This window comes from Colius striatus, chromosome 1 (assembly GCF_028858725.1).
Source record: "Colius striatus isolate bColStr4 chromosome 1, bColStr4.1.hap1, whole genome shotgun sequence".
Lineage (NCBI taxonomy): Eukaryota > Metazoa > Chordata > Aves > Coliiformes > Coliidae > Colius > Colius striatus.
This window is the reverse complement of record NC_084759.1, coordinates 16,292,898-16,319,964: the sequence shown is the minus strand read 5'-3', so window position 1 is coordinate 16,319,964 and position 27,067 is coordinate 16,292,898. Positions and strand designations below refer to the sequence as shown.

At 37.8% G+C, this 27,067-nt stretch overlaps 1 protein-coding gene across 4 annotated transcripts in view; it reads right to left on the bottom strand.

The window, feature by feature from the left end:
• Positions 1–26,003, bottom strand: part of CUL5 (cullin 5) — a 34,393-nt gene extending 8,390 nt beyond the window's left edge. For 3 of the 4 annotated variants that reach the window (XR_009818387.1, XM_061992047.1, XM_061992070.1), the window contains exons 1-13: positions 25,651–26,003; positions 18,839–18,948; positions 16,615–16,714; positions 15,043–15,219; positions 11,137–11,278; positions 9,986–10,131; positions 9,829–9,909; positions 8,603–8,696; positions 5,243–5,373; positions 4,399–4,506; positions 3,751–3,815; positions 1,525–1,657; positions 568–699 (exon numbers count right to left, since the gene is read on the bottom strand). Coding sequence is in view for 3 of the 4 variants with exons in the window: in XM_061992047.1 (XP_061848031.1) it covers positions 568–699; positions 1,525–1,657; positions 3,751–3,815; positions 4,399–4,506; positions 5,243–5,373; positions 8,603–8,696; positions 9,829–9,909; positions 9,986–10,131; positions 11,137–11,278; positions 15,043–15,219; positions 16,615–16,714; positions 18,839–18,948; positions 25,651–25,674 (1,443 nt within the window). In the remaining variant the exon portion in view is untranslated. Of the gene's footprint in view, positions 1–567; positions 700–1,524; positions 1,658–3,750; positions 3,816–4,398; positions 4,507–5,242; positions 5,374–8,602; positions 8,697–9,828; positions 9,910–9,985; positions 10,132–11,136; positions 11,279–15,042; positions 15,220–16,614; positions 16,715–18,838; positions 18,949–23,001; positions 23,019–25,650 lie in introns of those variants that run through there. The other variant, XM_061992061.1, reaches the window with a different exon arrangement.
• Positions 26,004–27,067: the final 1,064 nt, after the last annotated feature.

The window sequence follows — 27,067 nt, the reverse complement described above, 5'->3', positions numbered from 1 at the left end:
AACTCAAAAAAAGAGAAAAGCATTAAAGTACACAGGTATCATCATTTTATAATAACTGTCAATCTGCAATACAATCTAAATTTATTTTGCATGGATCATAGTTACTCCTTAAGGGCATACCATGACTCTTTTAAAGAAATCCAAGTGCTGAAGAACATATGCCTGCATTAAGGAATCAATGAATTCTGAGATTTGAAGGAATGTTTAAGGCATGTAAATAATATTCTAATTCACATAAAAATTCAAAACTAGAACACATCACAAATTATTTACACATCTAAAGAACAGGTACATTGCATTTTGCTCATTTGCATATGGAATATATGAAGCCTTTAGGTAATCATATGTGAAATATTTTGAAGTCTATCACTATTGCTATTAAGATCAGTATGTCTCTTAGAAAAGAGCTAAATTGTTATACTTTTACCAAATGGAAGTATAAGATGTACTGAGTGACCTGGAATTTAAGGTAGAATTCACCTAAGCAAGAAGGATATCTAAGTTGAAGAGTGGGAATCAATACCACAAGCAAGGGGCACAACCAAACAAAGATGTCAGACTACTTACTCTGAGCCATTCCACCATATTCTCCTCAATTTCACTGTCAGCTGATATATCTAATATCAGGCGTCTTGTTAAGTGAGCTTTGTGATATCTCATGAAAACATCTTTATTTTGTACATATTTAAGTACCAAAAGCTGTCAAAAAAGTAGATTTTATTATATTTATTTGCATTGTCAAATCAGACAAGTCTTTGAATCTAATGTCCCTTTGGGACTATGAAGCAGACAAAGGCTACTTGACATTTCGTTAAGAGCAACTGTGTTAATACTACCATAGGCATCAGCTAGGAATCTTTGATAGCACCCCACCTCCATTTCTTCATTGAGTAACCACCAAGAGCCTTCTCTTAAATCATAGAATGGTAGGGTTGGAACGGACCTTTAGAGATCATCTAGTCCAACCCCCCTGCAGAAGCAGGGTCACCTAGATCAGGTCACATAGGAACATGTCCAGGTGGGTCTTGAAGACCTCCAAGGAAGGAGACTCCACAACCCCTCTGGGCAGCCTGTGCCAGGGCTCCATCACCCTCATGGTGAAACAGTTTTTTCTTATATTTAAGTGGAACTTTTTGTGTTCCAGCTTCATCCCTTACCCCTTGTCCTATTACAGAAAAAAGGGATGACCCAACCTCCTGACACCCACCCCTTAGAAATCAGGACACTGACACTGTTATGTAAAAGTCTCTCGCATTATTTTCTAGGCTAACATAAGTTACTGTAGCACATCCCACTCTGATACAGGTATTAACTTATCACACTAAGTTTGTGAACTGACGCAGAGATATGAAACACTGCATCACTTACAAGACTTAGCACACACACACGACCAATGACATTATAAACTCCCTCATAATTATACCTTGCATAACTATTTTTGAAGAGGCTTTGACTCACATATGTAACAAAACCAAAGAAATGTAATCTTCAGAATAACTGAGACGTAGAAAGCAGAAAACATACCACTTCTTTAAGCTTTGCTTCAATTTCTTCAGAGGTTAGTTTTTTGCTTAGTGGTGTTTTTCTTAGCAACATGTCACAGTAATTAGCAAGAAGCTCTGGGCATTTGGATTCAGGCTGTGTTTTCAATCCAACACTAAATAAAAGAACAACAACATATCTTTGAACCATATAGAATCTTGCTATTCTACAGTCGCACTGTTAACAATACAGACCATTCCTTCCCTTGGCAAGGATCTTGTTGGTGAATTCATACCCTTGTTAAACTAATGCAAAATTAGGGATAACTCCCTTTTCCTCTTCAAAGAATAAATATTACTGAACATTTTCAGATAGATTCTAAAGCTTCATTATTCCAACTGCTTTTAATTTTAGAATGCTAACAACACAGGATTTTGTTGAAACTAGTTTGAAACAGCTAAATATTGCATGGCAGTAAGTACTCCAGTAAAGAACAAATAAATGCTGCAGTGAAGTATTTTGTTCGTCTTATCAGTATGCTCTAATGAAAGTCTCATGAACAGACTCCTGCACTAGACTGCAAAACTCAACACATCAGTTAGTAACAGAATAAAATTATTTTATAACAGGTATGAAGAACAGACTAACAAGACTGAACAAGAAGATGCTACAACAGACAGACTGTGATTCTTTCAAATGCATGCAAGCACAGGGTCATGTTCTGAGCTTGTGTCTAGGCCAGTGAACAAAACTGCATCAAGGACTGATCCCTGCTTCTAGAGTTGGATGGCACTAATTTGACTGCTAGTCTCAAGAGCACAAAACAAAGGCAGTGAGTAAGGCAGCATGTAAGAAGTTGTGAGGATGCTCAGGAATCCAGTGCTCTTCCTCGTTCTCTCATCCTTTCCTCAACTAGTGCAGAATGCTAAAACTCTTCAGACAACATGGCCTTTGTAATCCACAAAGCAGCTTGCAGGCTAGTGTCTTCTGTCCTCCTAAACACCATCTGGAGTGAAAGTAGATTACTAGTCTTTTGGTTATTACACGACAGAACTCTTATTTAATCAAAGTGTTCCCAGGTATTTCTGAACAGGAGTCTCCAAGATCCTGACAGCAATGAAAAATTATCAAATTTCACATTCTCAGGCTGAACTTAACAGCACAAGTTAAGCAGGATGAAGTTTCATTTTACTTAAACCAAGCTGTATACATAGAGAATTTGAAAAGAGCTCGGGAAGAAGAATGCTGAACAGTGGCAGGTTTAAGTTTTGAATACAACTCAGTTTGAATGCGGTATTGATTTCAATGGTCCCAGGGGAAATGAAAACATTGACCAGAGACCTAAAACGCTTCTCTACCTTGTCTACATCTATATGAAGTATACAAAGCAGGGACCCAGTCTTTTGTGAAGCTGTTCCTCCAGTACCATAAAAACAGCAACGCTAATCCCTGTCCAGGCTTACCATTAGTACAAAACTAAACACAGAGTAAGACTCGGAATGCTGAACTGATATTTCACCCCCAACTAGAAGTAATTGGAAAGAAAAGTTGGCAGCCCAGCAACGCAAGCTTCCCCTCCCCCAAATAAATCAGACTACAAACTACATATAAGCAATCACAAGGGTCTAAATATATACAGATCCCTACTCAAGTGGCACATCACGTTACCAATCAACTGACTGCTACCTTCTCTTGCCTGAGTCAGCAGAGTGGCCACTGTAAGGAGGGTTTCATTCTTGAATTACAAAGGTCTGCTGGAAGCTGTTTAAACTAACCTGGTTAATCCCATACCAAATCAAAAAATGTAACACCCAGATAGGTCACATTTGCAGCTGGCACAGGAGGAGGTGGAAAACAGTTTGAGGATGATTACACCTTAATTGGCCAGTTATTCCCATAAAGATTACTGCCTCAGTTTCCACCAAGACTTTAACTGAAGTTGCAGCACAGTTATGAAGCTCAGGTTTTTTGAATTAATAGCCCAGGAAAGTATTGTTAAATTGAGCTTACAAATGTACTCATCACTATGAAAGAATAGATTCCTAATTGCTACAAATACATTTGAGTTTACACAGGCTGCTATTCATTGATCCACTGCTGTGTGAATAGTTTCTTACCAGAGGTTGCTAAGCAATCTGAAATTCCATAATGCGAAGAACACAATGCACTTTTAAACACAGTGTTACCTTTTCAAGAGATATTTTAAAAGAAAAGTTCAATTTTCAACAACTTAAAAACCCTGATTCACATAAAATTTATATGTCTTACCCCTTTTGCTTCAATGGCAATTCAAGTTTAAATATTGTAGCATCATTCACAACTGCTTTGTATGCCTGAAAAATAATTACAGATTATTAGTACTTTACTCAATTCATTTCTTTAACATGTGAATCACAAAGATTTTTTAATCTTTTTCAATTAAAGTAACATAAAATTAATCAGGTTTTTTTTATTAGCCCAGAGTTTGTGGCTTTTCAATATGAGAGTTCAAATGCTATAACGTTTTGCATTTTTGTCTTTCCCGTTAGCATACTACTTCCCTTTAAGCAACAATTTAGGAAGGGATTGCACAGAGTGGATTGCATATCTGAAGTCATGAGACTACACACAAACACATAGTAAATTCTAAACGTAAATATATTGCTGAAACAGACATTAAAGGGCTCAACACAAAGATCACCTTCTGATGTGCCCTAACACATTACAAAGCAGAACACAAATGCAACTTCATGCATGGCTACAATACAAATTAAAAGCTCGTCAGTTGGTAGCAGGTTTCATCAATATTTTAGTCTGCATATTTATCAGAGTAAGAGCAACTTCTAGATTTAACAGTGAACAACCACAAGTATTTCAGAGATAAAATATGAACTGCAACAATTCTTAAACAGAAAACAAATCAGCAGGAATGCATACCTTATCTCTTGCAGTAAGAAATCTCGGATCATCTTGGAAAGCTTCTTTAACCAACTTACTAAATCGATTAAATAAGGTGAGTAATTGCTCGACGTATTTCTCAGAATCCTAAAGGGGTAAGAATCCAATTATAAAAAAAATGAGGCTCCATGGAATACAATGTGAATTTACACATAACTCCCTAATCTGTGATAATGCAGTAACCTCAAGCCTGCATAGATCAAATGAGCATTTTCTTTTTATTCTTTGTACTAAAGACCTCTACGTAAGCCTTGACAAAGATTTTCAGGACAGCATTTCCAATATACAAACATATATAAATATGAAAAAAATGTAACTTTCAAATATTGTATAATAACTTCTAAAATCAGGATCAACAAAAGTCACGTCCTAATTGCTGCAGATACTCAGCCCTCCTAGACCCAGAGAAGGAGATGATAAAAAGCTAAAAATGAACAGTGGGGGAACAAATCTTTTTTATTTCCACACTGAACAACCACTCTTAGATATAAAGCAAATTGCAGATTTTAGCAGGAAGTCAGAATTCTAAAAAAAATTATTATGTCTTTTTAATTAACATAATCCTACCATGTAAGTATCCCATGCACTTAATTTATAACCTTTCCCTTACTGCAGATTTGATTCATGTTTTAAAGCTCCAACTGAAAACATAAGGAATGAAAAATTATTCCAAAGACATACAAAACTTGCAGTGGATCAAAATTTGACGTTTAAACATAAAATTTTCCAAAATTATTTCCATTCACACGTATGTCCCACGGAGTATTTAACTTCAGCTGATTTGCTTTTTCATTGTTATTTTCTTAAAAAACAATACACTTACAGTAGTAATAGTTTCAGCAGCTGCTACCATATCTGCAAGTCCAGCACTAACAATATGTTCTTCCAAGTCTTTTAGCATAGGCTCTATGCCATTCGGAACTTTATCCATCAGGGAAAACATTAAATGCAACTCTGGAAGATACAAATACTGATAAAGCCACCAGTCAAAACCTATTTAAAAACCAAATACACTGCATTTCTGCTAGGGCTGTTTCAAGTGGAACATCGACTATGTAATGATTGGATAATCCAATTCATCCCCTAAAAAATGCTTTGAATACTGTTCTAATTTTGGTCTCACAATAAGATTCTGCTGAAGGCAAAAAGAGATATTTATTGCAACTTAATACCTGCTTATGCATATAATATCACAAGCCCGAATAAACCCCCCTAACACCAATTGCAATTTGGCTTAAGTCTCTGGCAAAAAAAGGTGTCTCTCAGTTGGAAGCCTACAGGAGTTTATGCAGGAAAACTGTACGGATTCAAAATATTACTTTTTAAAAAAAACTAAAATCCAAACAGAGCTGCCTGTGTGTATCTTCCAATACCATCTACAATGTTTTGTTTGAATTAAAAGCATGCCAAATTCTAAAATAACCAAAACTAAGGTAGACACCATTTTTTCCACTCTATTTTCCCAAAGAGTCTATTTAGTTTTTCTAAAAGGCACCAGTTCAAAAACTTTACAAACTGATATGGTTTATTTGCCTACTTTTTGTAAAGGTATTTCAACACTGATAAAAAACCAGAAAGTACTGAAACATCAATAATTGTCTTGCCAAGGCTGTCCACAAAGGAACACCTGGATTAAAGCCACCAGATTGTTTTAACAGAGATCACAGAGATTTGAACTAACCACAGCAAAGGACTCGCTTAATGAAATAGAACAAACTGATCATGGACTCTTGATTTTTTCTTTTCTAGTAGGAGAAAAATGGATAGATTTGCTTAGTTCTTCAATGCTGTATTTACTGCGAAAGGGAGCAGAAGCCAGAGGCCCTGCCTTTGTTTTCTCGCCTACAACACTTTTGTTGGCAACATCAAGATCCTGTCATCACTGAGGATGAAATGTAAGTGATGTAACTTCTGTATCCCAACAACTGGTGTGGAACCAAATAGAAAAGCAATGCAAAGAGAAGAAAAAAAATCTTTGTAGAAGAGAACAATGTAAATTAAAGAACAGAAACTAGAAACAACCTTCAGTAAGTTCAGTAAGAACTTGCAACTCCACTAGAGATCTCTTACAACAGGCTAAATTACAGGATTCCAGGAACCAGAAAAAAATTGAGCCAGAGATATTCTCACTGCACTTTAGATGTACTATAAGTGATGGCAGCATTGTTTCACATAGGCTAAGTCCAAAATTTGTACTTGAAAAAGGGGTGAGAGGGAGAAGGAATTAGTGGAAAAAAAGAAACAAAAAGATACATTAAAGGGTTCTACATCTATTTCTGTAAACTAGTGATGGCATGAACAATCAAAGAAAAAAATCCCATGGTTTCTCCTAATAAATGGTGGCAAAGGAAGACTTCAGGTGCATCCCTAGAACTGTAGGAACCCAAAACCCCCACAATCCTCAAAGACAGACTTCAAAGTAACAAAACCAAAAGAAACACTTTAGTGGAATTTCTCTCCAAATACATTATGACACTGAAAAGGTGAAGAAATTAATATTATAGTTTTTGGGGCACTTAAACAAGTTCTATTTTCACTTTGTATTCAGAAAAGTCAAGTGTACTTTTTTTTTTTTTAATGAAGTACTTCAAGAATTAACTTCAGAACTCTCAACCTCAATATTATAAGCAAACAAAAATGGACTAAGCAAATTCTGGATAGTGTTTGGAAGTTATGAATCTTTGGTCATTTTTAGTTGGAAAATGCTGTATCTTCCTTTCTTTGCATGACATGTAAACATAAATTTCTTAATGCAACAGAGTGTTTTACATCAGTGCCCAGCTCATCGACAGAAAATCTAGTCCTTTTTTGTCAGATGTCGTTTAACAAAGATATTCAAAGATATTCTTTTGGGCAACTATTCTAAGAAAAATGAATGCTAAGACAAATACAGCAGAGGATACTATCAGACATATATATAAACGTGAAGCTCCAGGCTTTACATAAATTTTTAATCATCTGAACTGCATCCTTCATGAAAACATTTTAAACAGCATAGGTAGGTCTAGGAAAAAAAAGAAATAATTTGAAAGAGATGCTTGAGTTCTTATATATTAACAGAAGCATTCTGTGACCAAACAGTATCAGAGGACAGATGTAGCCACAAGGAAAGAGATGACTGTGATAATACTTTTAACAATAAGAAAGATGCTCTGGATGCTACAGATGAACCCTTCTAAAGTTCTGCATTTAAACAAACCTCCTGTATTCTCCCAAAGGCTGTGACATATGCTGATAAGAAGTTTGGTGGCTTTCTAGATTTAGTTCTGGACTACTGCCAGAAATCACACTGCGAGATGAACAGATCAGTATGACATAGCTTTGAGGTCAAATATTTTCTGAAATGCTAGCTTTGGAAGTATTTTCTACACTGTTCTAAGTCATAGAACAGTTTTCACATTTGCATAGAAAACTTCAAATAGACATTAGTAATTATTCCCTAGCTGCAGGATACCGAGCTTTACTTTTTTTTTTTCAATTTCCTTATTTGAATGATTACAATGTAATGACTTATCAAGCCTGGTTTAGCACTCAGGACCAACACAAGACTTTGAATCACACTAACCTCTCAATTTATTGCAATAGTTTTTTAAAAAAAACCCAGACTTTTGAAAGGCACGCAGAGCTAACTTGCAATACAGTGACATCCTGGCTATAAGACAAAAAACAGAAATTTTGTTCATTGACCTATTGGTCTTGCACCAGTAATTAGAAAAAATTCTCCCTGCTTTACAGAAAAAATGTCTCTGTAAAGAAATGCTTAATTTTTTTTTTTTTAACAGGGGGAAGAGTATAGTGGGTGTGGAATGAAGGAGGAGTATTTGTATTTGAAGTATTAAAATAAAAAATAAGCACATGCAACATTTACCAGAGTTGGTCAATGTGAGCAAAATAAGTTGTAGGAAAAATAAAGACAACAGAATAAAATACTTATTTCTCTTAAGCAAAAGAAGAGCTATCTAGTAATTCAAATTGGCCACAGATTTCAGAAGTGATACAAAAAAATATTATGCACTGATGGCCATTTATTTGTGGGATAAAATTGCCCATGTGCTGTAGTATCTTAACCACAAAACACTGCCATCATCTATTAAAAACAGTAATTTGATATATCTACAAATAAATCTAATTTTACACAGTTGATGCTGAGTTCATCCTGCACTGTTCTTGAAGCTTCACTTACTTTCTGTTTCATTTCGTTTGATCATGCCTTGGCATTCAGCTAAAATAGTCTCTTTAAAAGATGTCACCAGGGCATTGACGCAGCATTCCATTAGCTGAAATATATTAAACACAGAATTAGCTCATTTAGTCACCTGAACACTAAAGTCTGATCTGTCTCAAGTTTACTATGACACAGCATTGTCACAGCAAAGCTCTACAAAATCATTAATTCATTCACTGATTCATAAAAGCATCTGTAGTTCAAATAAAACCTATAAAAGAAACCATCTCTCTTCACTAAGTTAGTAAATGTGGTAAATTCTCTTCCAAACCAGTAAAGAGCTTAATGTTTCTGTCTCCTCTTTTCTCTCAAGGGAGCCACCACTTTTGGAACACTACTTAGTTTCCAAGTATACATCCAAGAGCTAAGAATAGTTCCCATTCCAGCACACCCTATTTGGACCAGGCTGGTTGGCTGGAACAAGACACTATGGCTAGATCTAGAACAGAAACTGCTTGTACATGTCAGGACCATCTCTCTTGCATCAGCCTCTTTATACAGCTTACAACTTATAGCTGTGCAAATGAATGACTTACAACTTAGTAAAAGACATGAAATACATTTTTAGCCACTGAAAAAAAAAAAACAGATTTAGAGAATATTTATTTAAAATAATCTGTTTCCTGAACTAATTTCAACACAGGCTATTTATTGCAGTTAAATTTCCCTCCAGAATCTGAACTGTGTAAAATATTGCTCATGGAGAGAAAGAGGAAGTAAAAACTGAAAACACAGCTTTTTATTTGTATGAAGTGGCCATAGTTCAGCCTAAGAGGAAATCTAGAATGGTTCTAATGAAATTTCTATTGGTCCTTTTGATTAAAATGAAAAATAACTCTTCCAGGTATTCTAAATGACCACTGGAAAACCTTTTACCTAATGGTCAAGCTCACTTGCAAACACGATTCTCTTTCACTGTTACGAAAAAGTCATACCTTTCTCAAAATGAAAGAATAAAAATCAACTTGATTAAGCACCTGCACTTCAATCTGAACTTTTGATCTACATTTACTATTAAAACATCTGTAGAACCTATAAATGGACAGATTGGAAAGTAACAGAGATTTTTTTCAAGAAAAAAAAATACAAATGCTACAAATAATAGTTTACCACACACATAAACAAAAACTGCTGTGTAACAATTCTATATAAAGTACACAATTTTTTCTACACATTGTACTTACTGCCTCTACAGAGTTACATTCTCGCCTCGTTTCTAAATATCGTAGTGCTCTTTTCTCTTCTTCTTTTAGTTTAGCATCTGCCTGTGCAAAAGTAGAACAGCAATCATTTTCAATACTAACACTTTCAAAACCAAGTTACAACTGAATTTTTACTTACATATTTCATATAATTCTGTACACCATTTTGTTGTAAGTAAGAAGGAGCCTGTGTTCTATAAAATCTCTCCGTTGAGTCCAAATATGCTTTTTCAAAGTTATCCCGATATATTTGAAGTTTATCTTCAGGATTAGAACAAAGGTTAACTGCAAAGAGAAAGTCCATACTTACTTGCAAGTCTTGGAAACTTATGTGGCTAATAATAAACAAATCTCTCTCACTAAAGCAGGTCTTGTACTAAAAGGATGCATCAAACAATTTGAACTATTCCATACATGCACTCTGAACCCTAAAGGCAACCAAAGTTGTACAGTCTTTGCTCCAAAAACATTTACATTAACTATAGGGAACTGGAAAGAACTGCATACTTATCTCTAGCATTTTAGATATTGAAACATGGTAACCAGAAAAACACATACAACTGCCCAATTGGGGGTGAGGAGGAAAGGTCAATGTAACGCTTAATCAGAGAATAAAGTGAAAACTTCACCATCTGACTGAGCAGCTTTTCTTAAACACTCTTCTTAGAATCTCAATGTCTTCATTTAGACATTTTTTTTCTGTGTGTATTTGATCTTTTACAAGAATGAAGACAATGAGCTTACTGCAGTACTTTGCACTACTGGGAAAAAACAAACACCTTACCTGGAATATGCTTTAAAAAAACAAACTGAACTAGGCATCTATAAAGCCATGTGAGATGATATTAGCCACAAGCACAGCCACAACACAACAACAGGCTGCAAAGCTTTAAAGCAGCAGCAGGCATTGTTGAGATATCATAGAAGTTTCAGACACAGATCTGTTTTACAAAGAAGAAAAAGACTGAGTGTCTTAGATTCAGCCTCTGTATTTTTTCTTCTTCAAACTGTTTGAAAAATCAGAAACAGTATGGAAAGGAGCAGAAAGTTGTATGTGAAAGGTCAAAAAGTAGTTTGCTCTCTGAAAATGCTGATTTTGCAGTAACTGATACGTAGCTAAATCACTTTAAAAGATTTTAAACAGAATTGAATCGGTATCACATATCAACAAGAACAACAACAAAAAAATTATACAAAATGCTGATATAATTCCAACCCTACCACCACAACTGTCAATGTTATATGTACTTCAGTGAGGAGACGACAGAGACTGGTCTGTGCAAGACATACCGTATGATTCTCGAACTCCAATAACAAGCTGAGAGTCGAAAGCTTCTCCTAGTCTTTCAGCATGAACTAGCTTCATTGCACTGTCCTGAAGTCTATTTTTTATATTTGAAAATATGGATTCATTCCACGTATCTAGCATGAGCTGTGTATAAGGAAGGGAAAAAATAAATTCCTGTCAGAAAGGTATATGCAGACCTAACTTTGTGCAAAGAAAGACAAGCAATCAGAAACAGAAATCAAGCAGTTTATTCCGTTATTTTCAGATAATATACAGCAGCTCAACTACCTTAAAACTTCATCTTGCTCTGAATTTGTTATAGAAGTAATATTCAGCTTACAAACTACGCTTACTTCACGTAACTGGACAGCTACGGGAAATCACTATTTGATTCATATATTAATTCCATAATTGTGTATTATTTCTATGCGTCTCAGTAGCCATTCAAGTAACTTTTCCAGCAACGCAGTGTGTCAGAAGTTGCAATATCAGGGGGCACTTTTGAGTCAAATATTCAAATATAGTTCAGTATTTAGCAGGTTGCCTTAAACAGAACCCAAAACTCAATCAACACCACAGTTAAGTAAAGACGAATACTGATGGTTTTGGATCACATTTAGCCAATGTGGAAGTTCAGCATGCAAGTAATGCCTATGTAATTTATAAAAAAGCTCCAAACCTCACCTAAGCACTATGAAGCTTTGAAAGTAGTTATGGAGGCTCGTAAAAAACCCCAAAATCTTCATCACTCAAGGAGTCTCTTCACATTCCATTGCGTAGTTTTGGGTTTATTTATTTATTGGTCACTACTACTGACAGTGCTGCAAATGCACTGCATCACACCTGATCACAAGCCAGATTTGCTACAGTTGAGCAACACGAAAATCTCCCTGGCAGGCCATGCTATATTTATGTCCACCTAAGTTTCAGCAGCTGTTCAGCAGTAAATACTCCAAGCATGCTACATGTTTGTTAAAATGTTAATTTGCTTTAGAATTCAAATTAGTATGGTCATTTTTTTCCCCGAGACACTGGGTCTGACTCTTTCTACATGTCACTGAATGCTTAATGAAATGTCAAAGCTTAAAAGAGAATTTTTTTCTTCTATCCAACTCCCGCCATTTCATTGCTTTAGAAGAAAGCTCAAACTTACAGTGTTCTCAAGCTTGACAGTAACTGCTATGAATGCAATTTAAGCATGCCATTGTCAGTCTACACTGGCAGTGGAAAGCAGGTGGGAATGACAAAATCTACCAGTTCCAACTTTACCTCATGACTGTGAATAAGCTTACTAAAAACAAGCTAAGGATGACATAACACATTTGGATGGCAAAAATAATAGTGAGATTGGACAGTCTTATTCCATTCTTGCTTTTTAAGTTTAGATTTGAACACAGCAAACACCTAAAAAAATCAGATATCATTTCAAGAGTTTACCATCCTTTCCTCTGAACTTCTCTATAACTGTCTCCCAATTTCAGCTAAATTTTCATTTCTGACACTGAAGTCACGTGTTAGAAGGGAATTATTGTTCAAAACATTGGAACATTCTTAGAAGCAAAGTTTTATTTGATTATGCTTCCTCAATTACTTTTTTCATTATTTTAACATTACTGATATGCACATTATGGTTGCACTGTACAGCTATGAAATTATTTTACAAGAGCTGAAATGTGTACAAATTGGAGAAGGAAACAGTGAGACAAGCAACCCGACAGGCATGTTAACAGCTCTGTCATGGTCAAACTGCTTTTAGACATTATGGATAAGGAAGTTTTATGAGGGTATTTGAAAGAAAGCACACATATAATTTTCGGTGACTATTTGCAGAACTTCTCTAACATGGGAAAAATTTTCACAGAGCACTTTTCAGAAAACAACAGAGAATGCTGCCAGGAACAAGATGTGACCTTCAGCAGCAAATCTGAAACAAGACGACAGGTTGGAGACTTTGGGCTTTGATGTCCCAGTCATGAGATGGTCCTAACCAGCTAAGATACACGTCAATCGACTTCAGTCCTGAACAAATCAGTTCTTTCTCTCAGTTTCTCCTCACTACTTTCTCCACTCCACCTTGTTTTTAATTTAATTTCTTAGTTCTCCTGCCTTCTGCATACAACAGAGGTTAGAGTTCAAGTTTGCCAGATCTCAGAGAGCCTAATAAGATCACATGCTTTCTTCAACAAACAATGAAAATAAAAAAGGTAACTTGAGGTGGTGATTCTTGCTGTTCTCTCTTTTTCTTCAAGAGGTATAAAGGATCAGGTGTCATATTAGGAGGATGAAGAAAAAAAAGCCTTGTCCAAAGAAAAGCATTCAAATGTCCTATCCTGGAGGTAGGGTGACAACTAAAATGATCTTCATTACCAACCAAAAGATTGCTAAAGAAATTTCCCTACAGATACTTTCTGCAATGAAAAGGGATAATGAACTAAAGAATTTAACATTTCACAACTCATATGCTCTATTTTTCTTATAACAGACTAAAGCAATTTCAAAGACCGTTATTTATAGAACTCAGAACGCTGAGCACTTTATACTCAAAACTTTTTACATGTCTGATAGGAAACACTAAAAAGATCACATTTGCAAGATTCTATATGTCTAAGTTTTTCACTGATACGACTGGCAATTTGGAGGAAAAAGGGGAAATTAGGAGATCAATAGTCATATGTATTGGGTTTGTGTGGTGAGGTTTTTGGTAGTGGAGGACAGGCTACAGGAGTGGCTCATGTGAGAAGCTGCTAGAAACTCCCTGGCTCTCAGTCAGACCTATCTCTGGCCAAGACTGAGCCCATCAGCAACAGTGGTAGTGCCTCTGCGGTACCATATTTATGAAGGAAAAACCCCAGTGGAGTGAAGGAGTGGGATGGGAGAGAAACAACCGTGCGGACACCCAGGGTAGTGAAGGCAGAGAGAAGGAGGTGTGCTGGAGCAGAGATGCCGCTGCATCCTGTGGTGAAATGGCAGCTGTGCTCCTGCAACCCATGGAGATTAAAAGTGAAGGCAAGATCTGCCTGCAGCCCATGGAGGACCCCACACTGGAGCAGGGGAGGAGCGTGAAGAGTCCTCCCCCTGAGGAGATAGGAGCAACAGAAATAAGGTGTGACAAACTGACTGCAACCTCCATTCCCCATTCCCCTGTGCTGTTGTGAGGGAGGAGGTAGAGAGAATGAGAACCAACTTGATAATGGGAAGAAGGGAGGAGTAGGGGAAAGGTGTTTTAAGATTTGATTTATTTTCTTATCAACCTACTCTGATTTCCCCAAGTTGAGTCTGTTTTGCCCATGACCATACTTGGTGAGTGATCCTCCCCTGTCCCTGTGTCAACCCATAAGCCTTTTGTTATGTTTTCCACTCCCCGTCCCACAGTGGGCAGAGAGGACTGGGTAAGAAAACATGTGGTGCTTTGTGGCCAACCGGGCTTAAACCACGACACCATATTTAACTTAAGATGACAGTATTTAATTGGTCATTTAGAAAATGCAGAGATCTACTCCAGTTAAGATCTTGGCCAGAGAAATAAACCAGGTGAAGAAAAAGCATTCATTTGTATATACAAGTACACTTGCTACTCACAAGTATAGAAACAGTAGGTGAATTTCCAACTGCCTCCTGTCCCAGGAGTCAAGTCAGAATTTAAAAAAACCCACATCCAACTGAAAGCCCAAGAAAGAAGTGCTTTAATCACCTGAACAAAACTACTAATAGCTGGAGAACCAGAGTGAAACTACCGTGGAGAGAAGAAAAAATAAAAGTAGCTGGGTTGTTCTGACCTTCACACTGAAGCAAAGTGATATGGCGTATTACATGATTAGTGCAGTTTCAGCCTCAGCTACAGAATCCTTTCTGTACTATTTCTGTAGGCAGCACACTGTGCAACAAAACTCTTAATACCTGTCACTTACCTTACGAACGATACTGTCTTCTACATTAGACTTCTTGTTGCTGCCCTGCTTGCCCATTAAAGTAATCTCTAGTTGACAAAATGGCTTGGGCAAAATATCACATTGTGTGAAGAACTTGCGCCACTCCACTATATACGCTTTTAGTAAAGCTGTATCATCTTGATGACTCAGCACTCTCTGGAGGAGGGAGGAAGAAGAGGAGGTATTTATTAACACATTTCTGAACAAAACACGGATTGGCTTTGCTTATACTGAAAATAACTCCCCATATAAAACTCAAATACAGAGGTAAATCAGAATAAGAAAGTCTACAGATTTAGTGCCATTTAGTTTAGGGAAGCTGCTATCAATCTATGGAAGAAGGACAATTTCTAAAGGGTAAAGAAAGGTAATGGTAAATAAGTAGTCAATAAGGTTAAATTTTCCAAATGAACCTTTTGATTTTTTTTTCTTTTAAGCCATCTGTAAATCAAAGAGTAAAACCTTTGGCCTAAAAGTATGTACTGGCACAACTATATCGAAAACAAACAAAAACAACACCCTAAAATCTGTAAGGACTATGTTGTATTCTACACAGTGAAAAGTTTAATTCAATGGGATCTACTAACCTTTCATTAGGCCCAGACAGCTAGTTCACATGTATATTTTATTAAAGCCTGAAATCAAGTGCATTGTACAGTGGCTCTCATAATGCCTAAAAAGATGTCACTCAAAAAACAGTCAAGGGAGATAACACCAAAGGCCTCAGATCAGCAGAACGTTTATCCACGTAAGCAAGCAAGCTCTCAGAACTTAAAACTTAACATTTATATGCCTGGTTACGGAAAGACATCTGTCAGAAACCATTTTGCTTTAAGTAAAGCCTTAGTAGTGTAAATTTCTCCACTACAGAAAGATTTTACAGACTTTCATTTTCTCCTTTCCAAAGCTTTGTCACAAGATTTTAATTTTTTTTTTAAATTGACAACAACTCCCTCCTAAATCCCTTATTACAGAAAACACTTTTTGCCATACATTTCACAAACACAAAAGTTTCCTATGAATCTACTGACAACTTCAATCATTTGGAGGGAAGCCCATAAAACTGGACAGCTAAGCTAGCTGAGTCAACACCACAGGTATTTCCAGTACACCATACATATGGCTTATTTTAAAGCCATCCATGAAAACGTCAGCATAGCACTCAAGGTACACAAACAACTATTTTTTTTTCTTGACAGTAATTTCTTATGGACAATTTTGCCTCAGGGAAGTTTTCAAGTGGAGGAAGATTCCGTAAGTACTGCTGGATAAACAAAAAAAATGCTGTGTTTAGTTTTGGGGTTTTTTTTAATCTAACACAAAAATCATTGCCCACCCCAGTTTCAAGGACTTCAAGAAAACAATGAGCCAAGGCAAATGCTCCAGGCTAAGTCGTCTTTTTGTTAATAGAAGTTTGCAGGATAATTACGATCTCCAGAACATCACCGAATTTCAAACAAAAAGCAATGCATTTAGATCCAATGAAAGTCAGAACTATTTGTTTATGTTTCTAACAATATGAATATAAGTTATGTAATGTTAAGAACTTACTGCTTGTGCCTGTTTTATAAAATCAAGGATGTCTTCCTTCAGAGCCTGATGGATTTTTGCTGGACCTTTATCATCCCACAAGCAAACTGCATGTACGTCTCTGGAAAAACAATCGATCCATCTTTTAGTAACAGCTACTCAGTTTAATGCATGAGGCTTTAACAATCAGAATTTGAGGACATCTAAGAAATTAAAACATTTTATCTATCATTGTCCAACAACACATAGTTAGATCCCAGTGACATATGCAATAAAATATCTTTAGAGAGAGACTAAAAGTATAAGAAAGTCTTGGAAACAAGGAACAGCAGTCTATCTAAGAAAAGGCTATGGTCAAGAAAACAATTTAGAAGTCAGTTCTGTTTTTAGTATCTATCAATAATCCTTTTGCATTAAGAGCAATTTTTAGAGCTTTTCTCTGACAAACACAGAAATGGCTTGCCAGCAGAAGCATTACTACTCAGACCATATTCTCCTAAAATGCTCTCATTAATATGCAGTTCTCATTCACAGTTTCACAATCCGAGTGCTACAACATCCTTGTGTTACAAAGAAAACAGACATTTCTTGTAACAAATTTCAGCTTAGGAGCATCAGGTAGTTTAAAAGACATTTTAATTAGTTTAATAAGAGCACTTAAATGTTTCATGACAGCAGTAGCATTAAACCCTAATGCAGAAAAGTTGCCAAACAGCATCATAAAACAAAATTCTATTAATGAGTTTTAATCACCATTCAAATAAATTCCTGTTTTTTCTAGCTGGCAGCCCAGCAAGTGTAACTTAATTCCTATTTCCTTCCCATACTAAAGACCAAATAAACCGAAGTTACACTCCTAAGCAAACAGCATACATAATGATGCCTAGTAAGTGTTATTTTTTGACTCATCTTCCTCTGGTGGTTCTTCTTTTCAACACTAAGGCCACATCTTTGTAGGAAAGCAATTCTATAATCTAAAGGTATGACTTTGTTACTACTAAATCAATACAAAAGCACCTTTTTCAGCTTAACTGAAAAGACAAAACTTACAAGCTAAAAAGTTCCTTTGAAACAGATCAAAGGGGTTTGCCCAGGATTTATCCATCCATTTATTTGTCCATCTAACTTGTGAGTTAGACAACACAAGTGAGACTTTGACAACTTTCACACACAGAAAAGGTGTTACTGTATTTAGAATGCCACTGTTTCCCGACAGCTCTGAAAAAACAATGCTGGGTAACTACACTCAAAGGGCAGGAAGAAGGCACCTTGGGATTTTGTATTTTATGAAAAAGTTAAAGAATGCCATTCAAAATCAGGAATCTATAGGACAGTGGGATTTTTCCCTCAGTATCCTTAATTTAGTCATAAAGTTACTTAAGTTCTGTTCAATAATTTGGCTACAAGAAAAACAATAAATGTAGAATTTCAATACCAATGCATAACTATTAAAGTAGTTATTAAAAATGAAAGAAATAACTCAGAAGTGGATTTATTACTTAATTATATCACGTTTCTGGCAACTGTTATAGCAGACACCTAAGATATTGCAACTCGTTACATGATAAACTACCTTTCCTTTTGGTTGGCAGAAAAGTGTGACAGGTGCAATAAGATGGGTTTGAAAGTAATCACTGTACTGTCCTCGTCAAAAAGAGCAACAGAGATACAGACTGCAACAAGACTGTGTTTACAGAAAAACCACTCTTGTGACAGATTTTAAAAAGCAGAAGGAGAGACTGCAGATTTCAGCTACAACTGTATTTGGGGGAAAGTTGAGACAAAGCTTATTTCAGATATACTTTCAATACACATGTAACTTGCTCTGATTTGTTGGCAAAGGTCACACAATTTTTTTTTTTTCTTAAAATATATCAACAGGAAGTAACTTCTGTCTTTTTCCAAGTAGGAAAATAGCAGAGTTTTTAGAAAGTGCAATAATGCAAATATTGTCTGAAAAACAGTATATATATAATTATTATTAGGGTGTAAAACTATTCAGATTATACCAGTTAAACTGCATTACCCTGTTACTTCAGTAGCATTCTTAAGCTATGCTAGAAGAAAGCCATTCGAATCAGAATAATGTAACACTTAGTGAACTGCTTTTAAACCACCTTACTGTCAAAGTAGTAAACAATATTTTCTCTATCCTAAGAAAATGTTTGTGGGCAGGTACAAAACTTGTTTCCTATGACCAGATGAAGTCATACAGAAGGATGTAAGACACTAAAAAATTACTTACGAAAACAGATCGAACCATTGCTGTTTTGTGACAGACTCCTGACGAAGAAGTTTCAGAACAATAGGGCGCATGAAGTCCCATTTGTCTTCAAACTGAAGTGAACCTTTATTCTGAAAGGAACAAAAAAAAAATGTTGTTATTAAAGCAAGTTATTTCAAGTTATCTTAAATGACTGCACCTTCTATGTTTAATGTTAAAATACCTTCTCAGAGGTGTCTCTCATAAGCTAGCATCTGAGTCATACAACACCACCTTTCACAGTAATATTTTAAGAAGTCACAGAGATATTATTTGTTTTTTAGAGAAGTAAATTGCCAACTTCTTCCTTTATTAACTCCATTAGCTACAATGCAACAAGATCTAGCAGGGGTTCTTCACCCGACCTTAATGGAGATATACGCGGACAACGTGAATGATACTTGGTCAGCTTCAAAGCTCCAGCTAAGGTACATGTGGTAAAGGTCATGAGACAGAGTTGCAAATCCACTTTGAATAAATTACTGTTACCAAAACGGCAGCCAGTGATCAGGAAAAGTACCTGTAGATGCTGCCATGTACCTTTTTTTTTCTATACTGTGCATTTCATATCAGCAACAAAGGAGGAAGGAAGTAGAGTAATGTAGGAGCTGTTGTATCACAGGCTCCCTTCCTGTGGGTAAACTGGCCGTAGTCAGGTTGACAGCCAAGGCTACAAGTGGTGCAGATAAAAATGATTTCTAATATGCTGAAAAATCAGTGGTTTGATGGTTGGGTTTTTTAAAATCTTACAATGAATTAAGTGTAAAGCTAAAGAAATTAAGTGCTCCCATATCATTCCAATGATTCTGAAAAATCTCACTGTAGAACACAGGCTGATTTCTACTAAAATAAAAAAAACCAAACCAATAAACCATTTTAAAGAGAAAAACAACAGTTCTATGTAATATATTGTAATCCTATTTAGTTACAGCTCTGCATTTTAAGAAGACAAACCTGCAATTAAAAGAAATGTTGAGAGATCTGTGGAAAAAAAAGGCTACTGTTATCTGCAGTATTACGTTCCAACGTACTGTTTACTTTTCAGCTGATCATTGTCTTGGCTAGTAATACTACATTTGACACAATTCATTTCAAATACAGCAAATAATACAGTCTAACTACCTGAAATTCTGACAAGTTCTGCCACTAACATCTCTCCAGATAGACAAGTACAAGCAGCACACCACATCCTCTCAACCACCTCTTTATGATTAATTCCTACACGGAGATTTACCATTAAAACTGTTATTTAATATTCAGAAATAGCAGAGTTTGGAAACCATATCTCCTGCTGCTCTTAAGTGCAAAGATGTCTCAACTTCAAGTGACAAAGATTCAACAGGCATCACAGTGCCTATTTTTATAGCACCAGCACTATCAAGCCATTTCAGCAGGTACTGAATAAGGGCCTCACAGAAGCAGTGACTGTTGCATAAAGATTAGAACTCTTTGAACATAAGAGAAATTGTTTTACAATTCAGAGAGGCAGTTTCCCCTGTTCTCTTTCACTGTAAAAAAAAAAAAAAAAAATTGAAGGCATCACCTTTGAAAATCATCAACTATATGCCTTTAGCTAGCTTAACAATTATTCCATAAACCTTGCTCTAATCTTTCCTATACACATGAAAACAATTAGTTTCTACTTCTAGATATTTCTGTTCCCAGGCCTTCTTTGCAGGCTCATGAACTTCAAAGACTAGCTGCTAAACAGTTAGAAGGTCCAGAAAAGGTATTATAAAATTAGTAATATCAGCATCATTAAAGTTTTCCTTTGGAGTGAAACTACTCAGAGTCGAGTCCATAAATTTTCTGGAAGAAGTAAAAAGTCTGCTCAGGAATTCTGGAGAAGTGGGATTCAGCCCTTTGCTAAAGACAGTTGAAGATAAAAACCCCTTGCACTATCTTTGGGAATAGATCAGTTTCACTGTAAAACATGGGAGGGATTGCAAACACTAGTATTTATATGATTTCGGTTGTGATTACCTAGTTCATGCTAAGAAGCACACATACAACTCCAGTTCAGTTGTAAAAACCGCAGGTCCACTTCTAAGAAACATGGGCCTACTTAAGAAACAATTCCCAAAACAAAACTTGGCAGAAAATGCCATCAAGGAAGTTAAAAACTTTGCTATACAAAGGAGTAAAACCTTATTTAAAACAAAACAGTTCTTTTATTCCTAAATTAAGCAGAAGAGAAAATAAAATTAATGGATTAAAACTTCCACTCAACTATTCTTTAATTCCAAGAAACAATTCAACAGGTTATAAATTCAGACGTCCATGATCATGAATCTCTCACTCTTGTACTGAAATTAAAAACAGAAAGGTGCATGATACCACCTATTGTGTGTCATTCGTGTCCAATAGCTCTACTCCTGTTAGTGCATAAGGAAACCAAATTTTGTAGTAGGAGGTCAAGCAATGGCAATTCTTAGCTGCTACTAAAGTCATACATACACCAGTGACCCTGACAACACAAGGAACCCATTTCCCACTTTGCTGAGCCTCTCACAAACCTAGGCAATTTCTGAGCAATATTCCCTGGGTAATTTTTCATTCGTAGCTTGTTGCCTCAAACCATCATTCCCAAGGGAAGACAAGAAGGAAGGTAAGTCACACACTGGACAAAATGAAGTATCTCCACTTATCGAATCTTCTCTGAAAACATGGATAAAATTGATAGCCATAACCTGGCTAAGTAACTCCGCTTACGAAATACTTTTTTTTCAGAAGTCCACTAAATTTGCTAACAAAGATTTAAAGTTCAATTTTAACAATAAAACTTGACTTTAAATGTATACTACTTCCACACTATATCGAAATATATACAACTTTAGTCTTCAAACCTATTCTTTCCTGTTCTTCGCTTCTACACATAAGCACCTAAACATAGTATTTTGGAACAGAAGGTAAAACACCTCCCAGATCATGTTGGTAGATAATATGTAGAATTAGCACAATGATGCAAGAGGAACTCTGCCACTAATCAGTTTTCCTAATTTAGGTATAATCACAAAATTCTCCTCCTTAACTCTAAGGAAATTTAAGCAGAAGTGGGCACAGGGCAATGGTATAACAGTCTAAATAAACACAGAATATAATAAGGCACGGCAATATAACAATACCTCCACACTACTGTCCTTCTGAACCTTGAAATGTCTATTTGGACATTCACCTCTCATTACTGTGTACTCTATTTATTTCAGGCCACATGCAGCCCTGATCTCTATCAGACGCCCTAACCAATACTGTATAAGACCAATATCCTCCACATCTTATTGTACCTCTCGACTACATGAGTAACAACTTCACCTTTACTACTTCACTGTTTTCAGATGTATATCAAAGCTAGTAGACAGAGGGATGAAGCAGGAAATATGAGGTCTCAGACTGAAATAAGCATTATGTTTTATGGTTAAACTAGTCTATTTACAAAGATAGAGCTCCAGGGTTTTCATTTCACTTCTCCAGAATTGTAGAACAGGCTTTTTACCTCTTCCAGAAAATTTACAGCATCTACTCTGAAGGTTCATTCCAAAGGAAAATTTTTGAGAAAGTTAGGCTTACTTATTTTTGAATTGCAGGTTAAAATTCACTGACTGATTAATCTCTGCTACCCAGCAGCTCTAAAAGTCAGCATAATAATTATAACAAAGTTACTACACCAAAGTTACTACACAGAAAAGCAGCCACAATTACAAAGCTTTGCTGTGTAATTAACTAGTGTACAATGTTCCAAATATTTTTGAGGATATCCTAGTTGTAAATAGTCATGAAGAAATAAACATCACTTAAAATACAGATGTGGGAATATATACTTTAAGTTGAAGAATTCAAAAACTTCAGCTACGTTTCCAGTTGTCTGTGAGATTAAAAAAAAAAGTTGAAACCAATGCAAATGTAAATAACAGTTCTCATTTCACTCAAGTCTATAGAAAATCTGCTGCTTTCTTTGTATCTTCTCTCCTCATACCAGGTTTAAGCTGCTATTCATCTTGCACAGACAGATTCTTACACTTGTTGGCAGCTCCAGTAAAGCTCTACAGAAGTGTCAAGATCTGCTAGCGTGAATACTGCTACAGGCTTTCTTTGTGCTGCAACAAGAGGAGTTGTTTCTGTTGTAAAAACTACAGAAAAAAACTCACCTATCTTGGTATCACTTGAGTGAATAGGTCTAGCATATCTTGTCACTGCAAAAGGGACAGGTTACAAGTCCAACACACATCCTGAAACAATACAGCCTGCTTTAAAAGTGACAGAGTCATATGTAGGTTGAGAGAAAAAAACATGAGGGGACTCATCCAGTATTGGCTCACTCATCTACAGGAAAGCCACAGCCTCACCATGGGATGCTACAGGTAGAGTATGCACCAATTCACCATGGAACAGCTACTTCCTACTAAGTACTTCAGTATTGCCATCACTCTTATCATTTGTTGTATCTCACCAGGATTCAACAAATGACTGTTAATTCTCATTTTGAATTTAAAGAAGGCTCTCTGAGACTGTGATTCTTGCTAAAAAGAATCATTTATGGTTAAAAAAAAAAAATCATGCACTAATGGAGTTTAAATGTTGCCTTTTAAAATGTCTGTCATAAAGACTTGGTTCCAGCTAGTATCTGCTGCTGGAGTGAGAAAATAATATTTCACTCCATTTTCTCAACTATGTAGAAAGTTGAAGAAGTATGGGAGAAAACCAGACAAAACTCTTAGTTCCTATTAATCCTAGCAAAAACACAACCTGTCTAAACCCAACTTAGATTTGATTGTGCAGGCTTACGTGGAAAAGATATAAACAATCTTAACAGCTTTTAATCTGTCCTTTCTTACTCAAGGATTTTTACTGTGCTGAGGCTTTACTTTTTGCACCCCTAAACATTAAAAGTAAAAATGCACTTCACAGCCTTAGACAGCATGAGGCCACTGTCAATCACCACTAACCTGCAATCAACAGTTTGCTGCCCTGAGAGCACTCTGATGAGCAGAACTAGAAAACAAAAGACCTTACCTAGTTTCAGTTCTTGCATTGCTTTGTGCTATTATAAACAAAGACAAATCACTGTATAATCTTTCTTTTTGTAATACTGGACTCATACATTATTGCTTTTAGAAAATTAACTCATGTGCAAGTTATAGTGCTTAAAAATATTCCAAGTGACCAGAAAAGCCTATTTTAGAATAGGTATCTCTGCAGTGGTTTTCCAAAAACACATTGTACATATATATCTTGTTGTCAATATGAAATATTATAAGATATTGCAAATACATGACTAGTCAACACGACGGCTTGAGTTCAGCAAGAGCTATCTCACAGAATCAAGGCGTTTGATTCTTTTTTTCACTTACCTATTATTCTTTCAAAATACTTTAAGTGGAATGCTGACAAATCTCACAGGCCTATGTTTCTTCCCATCTACTGCAGGTGCTCAACCATGTCTTGTCAAAGATGGTTAAACATACAGCAGCAGAAATACTAAAACACCAACAAGTAGGTGAACTGCCTGAGCCCTGCTCGAAAACCACACTGTTCCACAAAAAGCACTTTTCTTATGGGAAATTATTTTTTTTTCACTAGTGTTCTTGTTTTTTTTTCAAATTTAGATTTTTATTTAACCCTTATCTACTTAAAAATCTAAGTATCCTCTTAGGCATAAAAAATGTAAAGAAAATAATTAAACTACATTTCAACTACATTTAATTTTTTTCTAATTATCTTTTTAATACTAAAACTTTTTTTTTATACCAGGAAGAAACAAGACTTACAATTATTTTTCATTTCTTCACACTGTGTGTCTCAGAGTAATACAACCAGCAGTTTCAGGTCAAATCTATATATCCAAAATAGGTCAGATTGCTAAAACATAAGCAGTACTTCTTCTGAACCACGTTTAACAACAACACTTTGCACTGAACACACGTATATATTTATTTACGTTTTAAATTGCTAACTGATCAAGTCAAATCGAAAGCCTTCCTTGATGTTCTGCTGCAGGCATTAGGAACAGTTGTTTGAAGTAGGCCCATCTTCCATGTGCTACCACAGCCTCAAAGGCCACATCCAGTCTTGTCCACACACACGCCACAAATATCAGGGCAGGCAGTTCTGAGCTCAAACACTGGACCAAAAACTTCTGTTCAAATCTGCAGCAGCTTGAGGTGACTGACATCTGTCATCAAACACTCAGAAAGTGCTTGAAAACATCTGACTACAAAAGCAAAGCTGGTTAAAATAAGCAAAAGGCATCCACGAGTTCTTCTTTGCAGAAAAAATGTAGTTAACAAAAACAGCTGGAATAGGGGGCAACACAAGTAACAGCACTTGTACACTGAAAAGATGTTTTTCAACTCTTTGTTTAACTTACAACTAATTTTCCGTACACCTAGCTCTTCTTAAATAAACAAAGGGACGACACCGTGCCCTGTCTAACGGCACGACGCAACGCTGTTTCCCAACGACGCGTGTTTGGGAAGGGAGAGCCGCGGGGGGAGGGGGGTGCTGGCAGCCAGGAGGCCACCGGCCGGGCCGGGCCATGGCCGGCGGTCCCGCACCGAGCGCGGGCGCGGCGCCCTGGCCGTTCACCTGAGGGAAGGCCGCCGGCGGCCCCTCGCCCCTAGGGAAAGGCAACTTCAGGGAGCGGCGCCCGCGGCCTGTCCCCGACGGCCGCCCGGCACGCCGGGCCCGACCCGGCCGCCCCGGCCAGCCGGAGGCCCAACCGGCGGCGGGGCAGCCCCGGCCGCCCGGCCTCCGCCGCCCTCCTCCTCACGCAGGGCCCGGCAAGGCCCCGCTCTCACCTTTAAGAGATTAGACGTCGCCATGATCCCCCTCGTGGGGCCTCCCCGACCCGTGCCGGCGGTAGCTCCTCTCCCCGAACTCGGCCCGGCTCCCCCCGGCCACTGCCGCTTTACATGGCCCCGGGCCGCTCGCCCGCCCGGCCGGACCCGCGGCGGCAGCAGTAGCAGCGGCCGCAGTGCTGCGCTCCCGTGCCCGGGGGCGAGGCCGGCGCCAGGTTCGGGGCGCTCCGCAACGCGACCGGCTGGATCCTCCGCACGCAGCCGCCTCTCAGAGCCTCATGGCGGCGTCCGCGCAGAAGGCGCTCGGCAGCAGCCGCGGCTCCATGGAAGGGGCCGGCCCACATGATGCGGCGCCGGGGAGCCGGCCCCGCCGACGAGCGCGGGCCTGCGGGCTCCGCCTGCAGCGCCCTCTGCCGGCCCGCCGCCGCCTCTGCGCCGCCGACCTGGGCCCCGTGGTCCCGCCGCCGAGCCGCGGGGAGAGCTTTACCCTCGCGGCCCCGCGGGGCCGGGCCCGAAAAGGAAGCCCCTTCGGCGGGGAGTGGCCCCTGACAGCTCCCGGGAAGCCGGCGGTTCCGTAGGCTGCCGTCCCTCGCGGCCCCGCGGTCGTCCCCGCCTCTGAGCCACCCCCCGCCCAGACGCCCAAACGCGTCCGTCGCTTTCCAAGTGCCCCCGTACCCTGACAAGCCCCCGCGAAGTTGGGCCACATGGATGGAGAAGCAAACTCAACATGGCCGAATAATGTGGTTTATAAGCAGGGAAATCAATGTATATGTCTTCCTTGGCGGAGGCTGTTGAGCACGGGGCTGCAGCCCGGCTCGTCCTCCCGGACCCCGTGAGGCCACGGATGCCCCACACCGACGGGCCTCCCGTACGCCTGGGCAGCGGCAGCCTTTGTGGCACAGCTGCGGGCACGCTGCTGTATTTTGCAGCCGCTTCCCTGCATCCAAATCTCCGGCTAAACCGTCACTCTTCCTGCTAGTTTCCAGAAGTTTACACCCTTATTAACTTAATAAATTAAGATAGCCATATTGAAGCCTTCTCTTAACTGAGAAGTAAAAAAGGCGTATTGAGTATTTTCCTATTTTGACAAAATGTTATGTCTTCTGAATGTTTCAGTTGGTCTTTAATTTTTTTCTGCACTGTTATGTATTGTCTGTTCAATACCACAAATATTTAAGTACACAGTATTCATTTCCCAGATAATTCATGCAGCTATACAGTTGTATGTATAATATACACTTATGCATTATAGATCTAATTATATTATATACCGTCTATTGTATATATATTCTACAACAGTGCTGAAGTTACAAGGCCTCCATTAGGGTCAGCAGAACTGTGTATTGTGTATTTGTGCATTAGCCACTCAGCTCCACAGTCTGCCTATTACATTACAGGTATGTAAGTACCAGAGAAG